We start from the raw sequence: 15,961 nt of genomic DNA on the forward strand, positions 1-15,961 counted from the left end.
ACAGTCGTCTCAATTGGTTCCAAACCGCCCCTAGCAGCATAATAAATTTGAAAAAGATTTGAAAAAAAATCGGCTATAATTCATACTTTGAATATCGCTTGTAGCGTCCTTCGCTGCAGGTCCGTGAAGACAAGCCGGGGCTTCTTTGTGTGTCCCATCATAACGTTCGTATCCGGCTCCTCGTGCTTTTTAGCGTTCACCGCTGTGTTAGTTGGGTCGTGCAGAATGGTGTTGGATGTGTTGTTATGCACAGACAGATTGTTAGCGTTAGAAAAAAATATGAGAAAACGAATCAAGTTAGTATGGTTAGGGTGATTTCACTCGAATTGCGTGTGAATATTTATGAATATTTGTTTAACCTGGTTTCGCCGATTGGGTCGCTTGAAAAGAAAAGAAATGGAGAACAATTATATCGTGGGTTAGTCATTTTAGTTATGAGAGACTTGATGAAAGTTTGGCACATCTACTTACACCGCACACAACGAAAAAGAAAACACTCGTACTAAGAACTAAATTAAAACTTATTCGGAGAAAAATAATCTTAGTGGCTAAAATAAAACGCAGAAAAGTTTGGATAAATAATAAAATAATCTTTAATCACAGCTTATCATCACAGATCGTCACATCGCGAGGGGGTTTGTGCTACAAACACGGAAGCTTAACATTCCGATCGGATGATGTAGGTGCATTCTACGTTACGACATCTAGCACAACAATAGTAACCAACAACAATATACCTGCCAGTCGAAGCGCGGACATCCGCTGGTACTCGGGCTCCTGGATCCACTTGTACATTCGTCGGAACGTTTCCCGACCGGACTTGAGCTTAGACCATGGTTTTGGATTTCGGAGAAGGTCGGAGAGTGTGCCCTGCGACCGGCAGAGCACCCGCTGTGCGAAGATAGCCTGTGGTATGCTGTACCGCTTGAGCTCGGAGCTGATCCGATGCGCCAGTTCCTTAGTGTTGATCTCCTCGGCATCACCGTTCATGCAGCCAACATCACCCATCGAGCTGCCGCCACCACTCCCACAACTGCCTCCTTTTCCACCAACACCGTTCGACAGGTGTTGGTGGCCACCTCCCGTCAGGGAGTCTTCGAGCTTCTTATCGTCCATATTAACATGATCCAGCTCGGAATCATCGTAAACATCATCTATAACAATTTCTTTACACAGATTAAGGTCGCTTATGTTTGCTTTTGAACTGAAAGACTTGTTGAAAAAAACGGATGAGTGGTGGTGGTGATGGTGATGGTGGTCTTTGCCCCCGGAACCGGCCCCGCCGGTCATATCTGAGCCACCACCGTGGATCACATCCGAGCCGCTCGGCTGATCCAAATATTGCACTGTACTGGTGAAATGGTCGGTGTCGTCCTTATGACGACCAAGGTCCACCTTCGCCGCCGCCGCCGCCGACGTCAGAAAGCGATCGTCCACTGAGCTGAGATTCGAGGGAATCGGAGAGGCACGTACCAGGATACACTCGTTCTTGCCATCCACTCCATCCACGTCCTTGTCGGACAGATGGTGGCTTAACTTGGCGTCTTTCAGCACATGACTTTTCTCCAGCTCATGATGGACATCGGTTGGCGACAGTTCCTGCACTGAGTTCATATGAACCGGGGAGTGAATCACTCCCAGCTTCTCGAGGTTGTAGCAGGAGTTGATCTCGATATTTACCCCGACGGAACTGTTGTTCATGCCGGGGAACGCCTCGCAGATGTTTCCCCCTATTGAGTACGCGAACTTGTCCGACATGGTCGAAATGGGTGGCAGGGGCTGCAGTGGCGTTAACGTCGCATATGACGTGTTCGCGCTGATACTGACCGGCGAGTCCCGATCGTGCATCGGCGACAGAGTCTGGAAGTCCGACGACATCATCGAGTCGACCGAGCCCGGATTGCCGGAACCACTCAAGCACATGTTGATCTGCTGCATACCCTCCTGCGGATGGATAATCACCGACAGGGCATCCTGCTTGTGCTGCTGGACCAGAATCACCTCGATCTCACCGAGCGACGACTGATCCGTCGGACTGTGCAGGTTCGGGTCATGCTTATGCGTCAGGTGCCTGCTAATTGGTGGCGGGGAATGCTGTAGCGATGAGTGGTGCGGGTGCTGATGCTGCTTCTGCTTGTTGCTGCCGCTGGTGCTGTTGCCGTTGTGGTTATTATTGTTGTTATTGTTGGTCGACGAAGTGCACTGCGGGAAAAAGTTCCCACTGCTGATTACACAGGGACGATCGTTATTGCATTGTTCCATATCTCCTTCCCTCTCGTGGTTGAGTTCGAAACGAGAGCTTCGTTCGTTCGTGTGCTGTAGCTTCCTTCTTTTTGCTGGATTCGCTTTACTCGCAGAGGACTAGATTTTTACGGTCCTGCAATGGAAAGACAGACGTTTATTAATAATTCATTAATACGCTTCGGCGTGAAATTTCAGTCTTTTATAGCGTTAGAAACTTACATTTATTTAACATAACAAATGGATTCTACATATAGTATTTGAATAATCATTCTAGTTATCTCGGCATACAATTTTATTTATTTTACTAGCTGACTCGGTAAACCTTGTTTTGCCTTATAAATTATTTCTAATGAATATTTTCTAAATTTGAAACATCGTCATATTGCTTCCTTCATCCATGGACTTGCAAGTGTATTTGTTGTCTTCCACCGATCTGCAGAACTAAGCATTAATAACGTTTGCATTAAAAAAATCGTCTTTTTTCGGATGGTGATGAAAAAAACTAAGACAGAGGGCCTGATCACGAACGTCACTTCACGATGAAAACGAAATGAATTGTATGCATTTTGTATGCATTTCATTCCGTTTTCACCGTGAAGTGACGTTTGTAATCAGGTCCTCTGTGTTAGTTTTTTTCATCACCATCCGAAAAAAGATAATATAGTTTGATAAATTTCCCATGGAAAGTAATTACAGGGTGGGCCATTTAAAGTGGAAGGATTTGTTTTTGCAATAGCAAAGTAAAGAAGTGGAATTTTAAATATTTTTTTTTGAAATTCATTTATTTTGGTCCAAGGAGATTTGTTCTAACTACTTTTTGATTATGATATCTCGTAAATGACTGCCTCTGGCCTTGACCGCCAAATGTGCCCTTTTTTCGGCATTTTCCATCACTTTGCCCAATGTTTCGGCCGATATGGCAGCAATTTCTTGTCGGATATTGTCTTTCAGCGCAGCCAGGGTCCTTGGTTTACCAGTGTATACCTTGGATTTTAAATATCCCCATAAAAAAAAGTCAGGAGGCGTCAAATCAGGTGATCTCGGTGGCCAGTCATAATCGCCGTTTTTTAATATTAATCTTCCGGGGAACATTTCGCGCAATAATTTGGTCGTGGCAGCCGCTGTATGGCATGTTATACGGAAACATTTTCAAATCAACACGAATTATGCGTCGGAGAGTGGTTCGAGCGATGCCTAACTCTTGCGAACGATGGCGACCTGATGTCGATGGAGTCTCTGCAACACTGGCTCGAACGGCATCAGTATTCTCGTCGAAACGTCTTGGTCGTTGTCTGGACAGATGACTGGCATTACCAACACTACCAGACGATATAAATTTGGCATATAATCGACGTATAGTGTTGTCTCCAGGCGATGTTTTAACTTTATTTTTATTTTTCCACGCACGTTTAGTTAACACAATTGAGAAGTTATTTTGAATGTACAGCTGAACAATTTCAGCGCGTTGTTTAGTTGTGTATTGTTCCATGGATAAAATTGTACTGAAATGACGCTTCCAACGCGGTATGACATTTGTTAATCTGACATCTCTGTCAAAAGTTATGGGGTTGCCAGATGCTTCCACTTTAAATGGCCCACCCTGTATATTAGCTTACTTGCAAAAAAAAACTCTACGCCCTTGCAAGCAGCCTTCCAGCAGTTCACGAAACGAAAACATGCGTGTATGCATGTTTTTGAGTTCTTTCTTCGTTTTATTTATCAATTCCTTCTCAGTTTTCGCGACAAAATTGCTGGAGTAGATCTTTCGCCTCAGGTTTGCCTAGAAATTTCCGATGGGACACAGCAGGAGCACGTTGGACGGGTTCGTTGACTTGGGTATCACATCGATATTCAGCCGCTCCATCTCCTCTAACGATCGCTTCGAATAGTGGGCCGACGCCAGATCCGGCCAGAACACCGCGTCTTCACCCTTCTGGTATTTCTTGATGAACGACGCAACTTCTGGCAGGCACTTCGTACTACAAATTTCACCATTCACGGCCAGTCTGGAGCTAAAGAAGCCACAGCTGCACTTTCTTGGGGAACTTGATGTGTTGCCTGTAACTCCGAGACCAGTGGACGGGACTCTCGCTTCCTGACATGTATGTCCATGTTCGCCAGGTACTTCTTCACTGTTTGGCCTGTTGCACCGACCTCCCGGCTAAGCGCACGCAACGATGTAACCACTTTTTCCTCGATCTTCCTCTCCAGCATCCTTAGGAGCTTCTTGTCGCTCAGGGTCGTCGGCCGTCCGGAACCGGGCTTCCTTTCGATGCTCTGATTGTTGCCCAATAGTGCCACGATGTTGTAGATGCCTTTATGACCATTGGTTGTTTTGCTCAGCTGAAGTGTATATGGAGCTACTCAACGAATTTTGTTGTTGATGAATGATCCGCCATCATCAGTATTTCTCCATTAATATCTGCTCACGCTTGTGGTCGTGTCGTTGGTGGAATCTATAGGAAAACATCGTACATTTTCATCTGCCATGCAAGGCGATAAAAGTTATATTCGCAACAAATTCAACGATTCAATCGAAATCGACCTTTGCATTCTTAAAACCGTTCTACTCAAATTCTATCGTTCTATGCAAATGTGGTAGCCTTACCTTGCGCAAAACAAACGACAAAATAATCCATCCGTATCCGTAGAGCAACTCGCTTACTCTCTTACTCTCTATCAGATTGACAAACACATATGTGATACAGCAAATTTTCATTTATAATTTTTGTTTTAAAAGCATGATTATTCCACTCTAAAATCTATTACCATTTGTTCTGGGATTTCTGAGAAAATTACTCTATGAATTTGCTCAGGGCGTATTTTGTCGAATTACTAAACTAAAAATGTGTATATTGTACTACATTTTCTGTTTGAACTGATTGGCAAGACAATGCATTGGGTTCTGGCCAGGCAATAGCAAAGGCTGTGTCGGCTTTACTCATGGTAGCGTCTCGCCGCTAATGAATGTATTCTACCTCACGCCGCTTTCGTTGATTGTATCGTAGGAATCGCAGTAGTTGGCTCTTCACGATGTTATAGAAAGGCGTTGTCTTGACTTTGTCGAATCATCATTTGATATATATATTTATATATATATATATATATATATATATATATATATATATATATATATATATATATATATATATATATATATATATATATATATATATATATATATATATATATATATATATATATATATATATATATATATATATATATATAAATCCAACGAGTGCACTCTCTTGTTTGTTTCGTCTCCCCTATTCGCATCAAAGAAACCCGACTGACTTACACTATTATTACTTACTAACTGTTGCTGCGCTCTACGCTGGGAGCATAGTGTCATCGTTAGAAGCTTCCATCCTGGGCGATCGGAAGCTCTCACCTTGGCCCTTGTCCAGGTCAAATTTGAGATCCAGTTGTCTGGCCACCTGAAGATTCCGCGAATTCTCTGCTGATACGCCCCACGTCTCACATGCGTAAAGCAGCACCGATTTTACTGATCAGATTTGTCCTCCATGTCGTGTTCGCAAAGGCAGCCCACGGTTCACGGTCGATAGGGCCCACCATGATCTCGTCGATAACGACGAGGAATAGTAGTGGTGAAAGTAGACAGCCTTGTGTAACACCAGCCGCGACTCGGATTGGGTCAGACAAGACTCCATTGTACGCAAAGGCCTCGTACTACGCTTATACTAGGTTGACTAGTTCATACGGATTTCCCTTGCGTCTCAGAGTGTTCAAGAGGTTATCGTAGTTGAGACGGGTAAAAGACTCCTGGAATTCATTTATCTGCTCGATAATGATGCGCGCATAGCAATGTGGTCGTTACAGGCTCTAGCAGCTCTAAATCCCGCCTGCTGCCATCGGAGCGTAGCATCTACCTTCTCCTTGACCCGGTTAAGGATCACCTTGCACAGGACTTTGAGGACTACGCACAGCAGCATGATACCCCGCCAGTTGCCGCATTCAGTCAGATCCCCTTTCTTTGGAACCCTAATAAGAATGCCCTGCATCCAGTCGGTCGGAAATGTTGCAGTTTCTCACACATTTGAAAAGAGCTCGCCAGCCATGCGCCTGGATTTAGACGAATTGAAACACACATACTTGCGCATGTATGGATAAAAGTTCGATGAAGCGGACGTAGCGCCATCTATCATTTAACAACGTAAATGTGAAACTTTGGAAAATAAACCATCCGTTATTAATCCAGAGTATTTTTCTTTCCCAGAGTGTTTTGTTTCACCAATGCAATCTGTATCCAAACGATCTTTCTCAAGACCCAATTACCAGATTTATCTAGTTCCTGAGGTATCCTCTGTCAACCGAAGTATGCGTCATTCCCATCAATGGTCAGAGCCACCAAATGATCTGTTCGATTAGACTATTCCTTTTAGAGGCATTGAGTCTAGCCACAACGTTATCCAGAAATAATGTATGCAAATAGTTCTGCACAAGATCTACTTCGCGTGGTACATTGCACCTTGAGTACAGACAACACAGAAATGTTGAATCATACACTGCTAGTAGAAGGAACTGGTGCACTCGATCTGTTATTTAATCTTTCAACAGACACTCAATGGATTTGATCAGCCCATCGTGATGCGCATAAATCTCCGTCGAGTTTGCGACAACCTTTTTGTCATCACACTTATGTGGATCATAAGCCTCCCAGAAATGGATTAAAACTGCGAAAAACATGTAAACAGTTCCGAAAATGTTATTTTGTGAATTCTCAGCAAAAGAATGTTATCCAATGTGTTCAAGGAGTGCTCTATAAACCCGATGAATGCGGCTTCATATTTTACTTTCTCAGCAAAACGGGAACTGCTCCATTCGATCCTGACATCGTTGGAGCGTTGTCGAAAGATTGTGAAAGACACTTCACAAAATCTGAACGATTACTTTCCAGTTAACGAAGGATTGTTACTCAAAGCAGCCTTTTCCATCAAAAAACGAGAAAAACTCAAGACAGTCTCTGTTGCCTAGACCATGGTAGAATTTTGGACAAATGACTATGCCTTCATTTCTGCTCAACTTCCTCAAATCCACTTGTTCATTGGTACATTTTTATACCACTTCAACTCTTACAACTCGTTCGTAGAATACTAATCCACACAACAAAAGGCTCTTTTCAGATCCACTATTTGGATCTCGGATTCGATGCGAACACCAACTTTGCAGGGCTGCTGTCCGGTAATCTGCCCTGCCCATCGCACACGTCAAGCCTTGGCGACTTTCTGGGTGCTGGATACGCCGCAGAGTTGCGCCAGTTCGTGATTCATCCATACTCCGTTTTCCAGCGCCACGTTGAAGAGCAGACAGGGGAATCCATCGCCTTGTCGATATCACCGCACAGCCATACTCGTCCATGATTCTCCATAGCTGTCATCAGTCAATTGTATCATATGCGGCCTTGAAATCGAAGATGTGGTGCGTCCGACCTGATAAGTTCCTACAAATCTACTTACTATTGGCGATAGAAGGCGAGAGAGGATCTGAGACAGAATTTCGAAGGCACCATTCAGGATCGTGATTGCACAGTAGTACCCACAATTCAGCTTGTCACATTTTCTATACATGGGGTAGATTACACCAGTTTTCCACTCCTCCGGTAGTTGTTCAGTGTCCGGAGGAGAGCAGCATCCAGATGCAGCGAGTATGTTACCGTCGATAAAAATGTGGTCAAGTTGTGTTTCCGTTTGGCTGTGATGATTTCCAGGTATAACGGCTTTGGAGGCTGTGCTGGAAGTAGGTGCTACGTATGGCCATATTCTTGGAGGCAGCGGAGTCGATAAGTTTTAGGGCATTTTCGTTGGTTTCCAGATGGGTGCTGAACCTACCAATTACCAGGCTGAACTTTCTTTTAGCCGACCTGGGCGTTAAAATCCCCGATGACGACTTTGATGTCGTGATTTGAACAGCGATCGTAGCTGCTCAAGCTCTAGCTGCGCGTAGAATTCTTCTTTGTCGTCATCGGTACTAGCTAGATGAGGGGCTGATGTTGAAGGAGTGGCCTCGCATTCCAGTCTGCAAATTCTTTCGTTGATTGGTCTCCTGCCAATCACCCGTTTCTGCGTCTCCCCCATCACGATGAAAGGTGTATCCAGCTCATGTGTGTTGCCCCAGCTCTGGTAGATGGTATAACTACCTTGAAACGATCGAACCTTTTCAGCAAACCTCCTGCAGCGCCACGATACTGGAACTGCGGGCTCTTAATATTTCCGAACGAATTTGGGTACTCACTAGGATAAGTTTCCAATCTCCAGTCCGTGTTCTTTGCATGGGTTTAGTCCGATTGTCCTGCATCGAATTTCTTTGTGAATTTTCCTGTGAGTTTTATTTTTATGGATGGCTTACAGAGCCTGCCCCAACCCCCAGTCTCGCCGGGAAAGATTAAAGACAGGATTGAATTATTTCCTGAACCCATTTTCCAAATCCTTTCTAATCCTAAGATGTCTCAACGACAACCTGCGATAGAACAACCATCACAGGACGACGAATCTCTCGTTGTGTTCCATGAATTATCACCTCCAAAAAGAGCAGTAGGCTGCAGGAAAATTATGCAAAGAATAACATAAACTCCGCGATGACATATCAATTAAAAAAGTGATAACTATTTTAAGCTATTCGACACTGCCACTTCCGAGATTACCGAATTGCGTATTTCAAAACTCATCTTCCGGGCCATACGCAGGCCTCATTTACTTACTCGAATAAAAACAGAATCTTGTTTTTTTTCTGCTGCATGCAATGGAAATATTTTCCTCACGATTTTTCGAAAGCGCACACTTTTGCATTCGCGACTTGTTTTGACCACCATTTTTCCCAATCTCAATCACACACATATATATGCGTCAGCAATGAACTTTTCCTCAGGTGCATTGAATTGTTGATGATAATTCCTTCTCTTGGCCGGATTTACATAATTTTCTACTGTTCCCGAAAACACTGCACTCGAAGGGGCATTACTGTCAATCGCTTGAAGCGAAAATATACTTCCTTCGCACAGCACAAAAAAAAATAACTCGCAACGAGCTCACTTTCGCGATGATTGAAAACACTTAAATCGTGCTAAAGTCCGTGTGCTAATGTTCTTCCCCAACTAAGAACCGTGTCCGTGTGAAAGAGGAAAATAACACCTGCCCACGGACACATACACACGGGGCTCTTGCGGGCCTCCTTTCGTCCTTCCTTTTCGGAAGACAAATATACTACAACCCCCTCCGTCCTTCCATCATTCAATATCATTCACAGGCAGGGAGGACACCCCTCAGCATAGCTGGATGGAAGACTACGGGTGGAAGGAGGAGGTAGTAGCAGCAGCAGCAGCAGCAATTCCACACAATTTTTCTTTCTACGAAGAAGCGGGGGAGGTGCATATTTTCTACTCGCGATCACTACACTGTGCTCTGGCTACTACTTGGATGGCCTACCTGGATTCATCTTCCATCTCGGACAGTGCGGATTCACCACGCAAAACCCTAGAATCTACGACCGAGGGTTGAAAATTTGCTGCAATAACAGTACACCACCATCATCCACTCGCTCGTTTTTGAGTGGAGTCGCGAGAAAACGAGAAAATGGAGTCGCTCGATGGTAATTTGAGTTTTTCCTCGCAGAGGGTTCTCGTGCGTGTGTATGCGAGAGAGCGAGTGTGTGGAATGTGCAGGCTGGTGTTGTGTGTGTCAGAATTTTGAAGCTTCGGAATTGATTTTCAATTGCGGGTATATTTTAACAAGCATGAGTTCAGTGTATTCACATATCAGACACAAATTACGTAACCAACAACCACGGTTATCAAGACCAGCCACTGATCAAAACTTTCTTTGGGAGAAGTCTAGCTTTAGGAGAATAATTTTGCTGTGCTTTTGAGGTAGTCACTCTTAGGCCATGTTCTCACTGTAGCGGGGCGTCAACGTGGCGTGAGCGGGGCGTGTTCACTTCTCGCAACGACATTTTAATTCACTCACATTGCACCGTGCCAGCGGCGTGTTTTATACAAATTGTCAATGTGTATTTTTGAATGAAAGAATGAAAATTGGTTTATTTTTAAATATTCCAACATCGTTGGACGAACCGGGACAGAAATCGGACGGTGAAAAACGTAAAAACTAAAAAAACGCGAAAAATTAAAATTATGTAACAACTACAAACAAAGATATGCAAGAGAGAAGCGGAGAAGTACAAATATCGCTGGCGTGAAGTGTTTTCGTTTGCGCGCCAGCCACACGCCAAAACCACGCGCACGACACGTCAGTCTGGTGTGAACACATCGGTAAGAAAATCGTGTGTGTACTTACCGATGTGTTCACACCAGACTGACGTGTCGTGAGCGTGGTTTTGGCGTGTGGCTGGCATCACACGCCCCGCCCAAACCACGCTGACGCCCCGCTGCAATGAGAACAAGGCTTTACTTATTTTATTCTTGATCGATCGAAAATCGACTATTACATTCTAAACGAAAATTATGTCTGGTAGTGATTTTATATTATAATTATAAAGTTTTTGGTGAAAATACTAGAGAATTTATAGGAAAAAGGGCTACGTCTTCTACGAATTCAAATAAAATCAAGTAATAATTTTTATTTAAATTTTAGTTATTTGTAATTGCTTTCGAGTCTGATAATTTTATTGAAAGTAATTGTTACCCAAAAACGGATGAATTATTTTAGCAATTGTTTTGCGATGAAACATGATTGCCACGTTTACACAATACGTTCGCTGGTTTGTAGATACGTTCCGTTCGGGTAATTCTGATTCAATTGGTTTGTAGAATAATTGTTATTACCAGTTAGCTCTCAGGGCCAAATGTCGTATAACCGAGCGTTTTATTTATTGAAAATAAATAAATAAAAATTATAATGAGTTCATTTCTTGGCTACTATCAATGCGTTGCAAAAGATTCTTGGACAGAAAATGCACCGTTTTAGATACCCCCCTCCCCCTTTGTGCACAAGCGTGGACATTGCTTATACCCCTCGCCTTGTTTTCCACGTGGACATTGTTCAATTTCTTGGCAAAAATGAAGTAAATAATTACAAAATTCGCGTGAAGTAGAATTATCAGCAAACTCTCGCCGGTTTAGTTTTATTTCGATTGGAATCTTGAATCAAATGACTTCAAATGAAAATGGAAAGAAAATTGTCTTTTTTTGAAGTCGCGGTTATATTCTGTTCTTTGTTTTTTACCAACATTACTCGGGAAGACATTTCTATCGATTCTCACTTTCTTCCAAATTTAATTTGGTTTGTCTTGATTTTACCCAATGAAATCCATATCTGAACTACTATATACTATATACTATACGATATATTCATTCAAAAACTTTTAAACCTTTAAACAGCATCCGATGAAAGACTCGATGTGCTGATTGAAAAATAAACAGATGTTTAGGGGGAAAATTATGGACGTCACCATCTCACTCTCAGTTCTTCTAAAGGCGCAGACTAAGTCGAGTCATTTGTGGCATTTACAATTATTTTAAATTTAACTCAACTTAAACTCAATTAAAACAACGGTCCATTTAAAATTCATATTCTATACATATTCTTTACACATGATTATACGAACCAGGTTAGTTAGTGAATTATTGTCGCGAATATCTACAATTTTCTAAAATTTGTTCGATATGCCATACATTATGATACCCTACGAATCCTCCCGTTTCCAACTCATTGGGTAGAAGAAATAGCTAGCGAGTAGACAACGGTCTTTTCTAACGCATATATTACATATAGAGGTTCCGCTCGATACAAACATCCTCGCTTCTGCACAACACAAAACTATCTGTAAGGAAACCAGTTTCAACGATGGTCTTTCTCCATAATTTTTGGGAAATGGAAGCGTATTCCAAAAAAGTCACATTTGAATGAAAAAGAACTGCGCTGCGATGAACATTTCTTCAGAGATACGAACTATTGACCTACGGAAGAAATTGTTGCTCTTCTTCTATTTCTTTCCATTTTTGGGAGCTATCGAACGATATAAACGAAGCGGCTTTTAAATCAGAAGCGATAGTTACTATGTCATATGTTTCTAATATTACAGGGTTCGCTAAAAAAAAAAAATTCATTGAATATTTCTCCAATTTTCATTTACCCAATCATTTATTGTTGCATATACATGATAATTTTTCTCTGAAATATTCACCCAATATGTCCACGTGGACATTGTCTACACACCCTTCACTCGCGAGCGAGCAAGATAACTGATGCTTCCCAGTCTGCTAACGAGTGGATGAGTCGAAAATTTCGACCTATGTCCAATACAGAGGACTGGGAATTAGGCAATTATCACGTTCTACGTATTTTGGAGTCGCCATCACGCCATGGCGAGTTGATGAAAACACATGAGACAGTTTATCGATACCGATATCAACATCAGCTGAGCAGTCTTTGTCGAAAAAAGGTTAGGGTCACTCAATTTTTACCTCATAAGATTCATCTTGAGTAGCCTGAATTCCAAGCCTTGTCTATTACCTGATTCCATGAATTGAAGGAATTGGCGCATCAAATCATTGAGGTTTAGTAGCTTGACTGTAAATGAGAGATCAGATGTACGATGTCGACAACAATCCTGCATGGCTTACAAGCGTGGTACTACGTGAAAATGTTCCTCCAGTCGAAAATTCATTGGTGGAAAAATCAATCGAACGTTTTCAGACGCAATCAAATCTCTGAATTGCTTGTTGCGATTCTTGAGGAACGATGCTGCAGATGCGAAGAAAATTCATTCACAATGAAAGTTTTTTTTCTGTTTTTTTTTTTCCAATTTTGTCATACGAAAATAATGTCTATTTTTGTAACATCTCAAATCACATTCGAATGACCCTCAAAGCAAAACATCAAATTGACGAATTTACGTTAGATTTACAACCAGATGGCGCAGCGAGTAAAGTGATGATGTTTTGTTTTTTTTATATGAAATTCGTTTAAATTTGTTAGAAAAATCAAAATTTTCCTTCAAATTACCCGGATCCAAGTACTCTTTCCACGCTGAAAAGGTTAGAAAATCATCCTTTTACAATGTGCGATGTATATTATGAAAAATGGCTTGGTATAAGTGTTGTAACTTTCATTCTTCTCAACTAGATAAACGATGAGTAGCATGTGTTGCGCTGAAAATACTGCAAATTCCCCTCGAATGGGCCCCTACTTAATCAATGATATTAGCCAATTTAATATGGTATCGATTTCATCGTAATTATTCACTGTATTCATAGCCAGTATACATTAACAAAGTTAAAGTTTTCGAAGATTATCTATGACTTTGGTCAAATCGCGTGTTGGAACCATCGTAAATATACAAAGCTCCAACTTTCTTACCATATACTGACGACATTTAATGGTTGAAATGAATCTAAATAGAAACAAAATTAATAATCACGACCGAATCTCGACTTTCAGTGCGTACAATAAACAAACATCATCTCTTTTGTGGTTCTGAGCTCTAACTCTGCCGCATGAGTTGATTCAGCTTTGCGTAAATTCGTCAATTGAATATGACGTCTATTATTGACGCATAGCTGCTTTTCAACTGGTTACGCATTTAGTGAACGACTACTGTAAATGAAATCACAATTGGATATAACAGAAATGATTTGAAATATGTGCTTTAGGCAGCCAAACTGCAGAATGGTGGAAATAGAACATGAAAAGATAGTCAAGGAACAAGTGTCTGACCTCTCAAACAACACGCGAAACGTGGAAGGGTACAGCGCTTAGGCGCGGTGCACACTGATTCGTTGGGTCGTTTATTTTCCAAAGCGTTACTGTGCTTCCTCAAACGTTCTTCAGTTTTTCAACGGGTTTCCCAAAGCACACCACCATTGCGTTTTGACGGTGATTTTTCCGTTCGTGTTTTCAGAATATCATATTTAGGAACCCTCTGTTGTAACCGTTCCAGGAGGCGGTCTCGTGGATTTTCTTCCTTTCCTCTTTCAAATTCTTGTGTTCTTTTGGAATGTTGAAAAGACGATATGACATTGAATGAAAGGCGATCTTTTATTGTGTTCCTAAATGATCGGAGTCAGATGTAATATACCGGTCCATGGAGGTCGGCTTTCGGAGGATGGCATATTTCAGAGCATTGTCCTTTTTTGTGACCATTAGATCCAAGAAGAGGAGTTTTCTATCCGAATATCTATCCTCAGCAGTGAATTTGATCAGGCTTTGTCGAAGATTCAACAAATCTGCGGCAGATAACGCTCTTCTAAAGCAACGAAAATGTCGTCCACGTTACGCCACCAAAGACGAGACATGAGCTTTTTTTAGATCTTGAGGTAGATCACACATGAAAATTTTAGCTAGAAGTAAAGAAAGTTTTCTGCCCATTTCTGTCTATATGTGAACAATTGCAATCTAAAACAAAACATAACAACTACGGTTGTCATAATTTCTCCCAGATGTCGCTACCTACGTCGACAACAGAGCAGCCCTGCGCATTGCACACTACCAAACGCTGCGCCGGCCACCCTGCCCATCCCAAGAAGCAGAGCTACTCAAAAAGTCAATGTAATCTTAAGAATAGCAAACTCAACAGCTTCGTTCGTGCTACCGCTGCAAGTTTCGAATGGTTCTGGATTACTTTGGCTATTTTCTAAGTAGATTTAGTGTTAAGTGTATAGTGTGTGCCATTGGCTACTGGAATTTGGTAAAATTGACCCCGTTTGCGCCGGATTCGTGCCCGAAAATAGTGCATTAATTTTCTCGTCGCTGGGAAAAATGATCCATTTTCTGTGCGGTGGAGATGTCTGCTGAAAAATTTTCTACTCTGCCTGTGCCTCTCGGTGGGTGTGTGAGTTTGGGGTGTGCGTGTGTGGGTGCGCGGGTCGCCAATGTGTACAGGGAACGGGAAAAAGGTGGGGTGGTGTTTGCGATTTTTTTTTCCTTCTCTCGGTTCTCCCTATCACTTCACCATGCCGCTGCTGTGTTTGTTTGTGGGGGTGTGTGGATTGTGAATGCCGTGTGTATGCCAGCGGAAGGGAAGGAAGCGAACGAGATTTAATTAAAGCATCATTTGATAATGGATGACACTTTTTTTTCGCTTGTGTGTGCGTGTGTGGTGCGGAGCGGTGCGAGACCGTGAGACAGGTTTTTGAGTTTCGGACTAATGGCTCATATTTTTTTTCTGGCTCTACTCGACATTCATTACGAAGTGTGGTGAACGGGATGGAACGGCGTGAATTCGGTTGCTGCGAACAAAAGTCGAGCCAAAAAGTGGTGGCCCTTTAACCGAGAGTTCCAATTAGAAACTGTAAGTTTTGAAGACCCAGAGTGGTGCATCCAGAAAAAGGGACATTAGTGAGATAAATGCGGTGGAAAATGCAGCTGCACCTTTCGGGCGCGGAACGTTCGTTGTTTTTCTGTTTCCGTCATCTTGGTTTTTATTTTATTTTCTGTGCCCCGTCTTTGATTGTTTCTTTCCCTCATTATCATAAAAAAGAGTCGTCCCACGATGAAAAAGAGGCTGCTGCTGCTGCTGCCTCTGTTAGGGCTTTCGATTGAGGGGGACCCGCGCCCCGTGAAGCGATTGTGTTTGTGTGATTATGTATGACTCCCGGATTAGGGTGGCCCGAAGGAGCGGTTTTTCGTGGTTAGCAAGTGTGATTGAGTTGAAATCATATTTCTGTAATGTATGATATTTTTGGACTGATTGAAGAACATTGCTGTTAAGTGTGAGCCAATTTTGTCGTGTTGCCTAATAT

At 42.4% G+C, this 15,961-nt stretch overlaps 2 protein-coding genes across 7 annotated transcripts in view; one reads left to right on the forward strand and one right to left on the reverse strand.

Moving 5' to 3' along the window:
- LOC129765840 (uncharacterized) overlaps positions 1-9,904 on the reverse strand; it is a 34,899-nt gene extending 24,995 nt beyond the window's left edge. For 2 of the 3 annotated variants that reach the window (XM_055766289.1, XM_055766277.1), the window contains exons 1-4: positions 9,690-9,904; positions 738-2,377; positions 360-380; positions 87-202 (exon numbers count right to left, since the gene is read on the reverse strand). In XM_055766289.1, coding sequence (XP_055622264.1) covers positions 87-202; positions 360-380; positions 738-2,262 — 1,662 coding nt within the window. In that variant the 5' untranslated portion in view covers positions 2,263-2,377; positions 9,690-9,904. Of the gene's footprint in view, positions 1-86; positions 203-359; positions 381-737; positions 2,378-8,965; positions 9,590-9,689 lie in introns of those variants that run through there. The other variant, XM_055766282.1, reaches the window with a different exon arrangement.
- Positions 9,905-14,767: 4,863 nt separating this feature from the next.
- The window catches only part of LOC129761553 (zinc finger protein 2), an 88,279-nt gene continuing 87,085 nt past the window's right edge, over positions 14,768-15,961 (forward strand). For 3 of the 4 annotated variants that reach the window (XM_055759277.1, XM_055759280.1, XM_055759279.1), the window contains exon 1: positions 14,768-14,829. The gene's annotated coding sequence lies outside the window, so the exon portion shown is untranslated. Of the gene's footprint in view, positions 15,511-15,961 lie in introns of all 4 variants that reach the window. The other variant, XM_055759278.1, reaches the window with a different exon arrangement.

This window comes from Toxorhynchites rutilus, chromosome 1 (genome assembly GCF_029784135.1).
Source record: "Toxorhynchites rutilus septentrionalis strain SRP chromosome 1, ASM2978413v1, whole genome shotgun sequence".
Classification (NCBI taxonomy): Eukaryota; Metazoa; Arthropoda; class Insecta; order Diptera; family Culicidae; genus Toxorhynchites; species Toxorhynchites rutilus.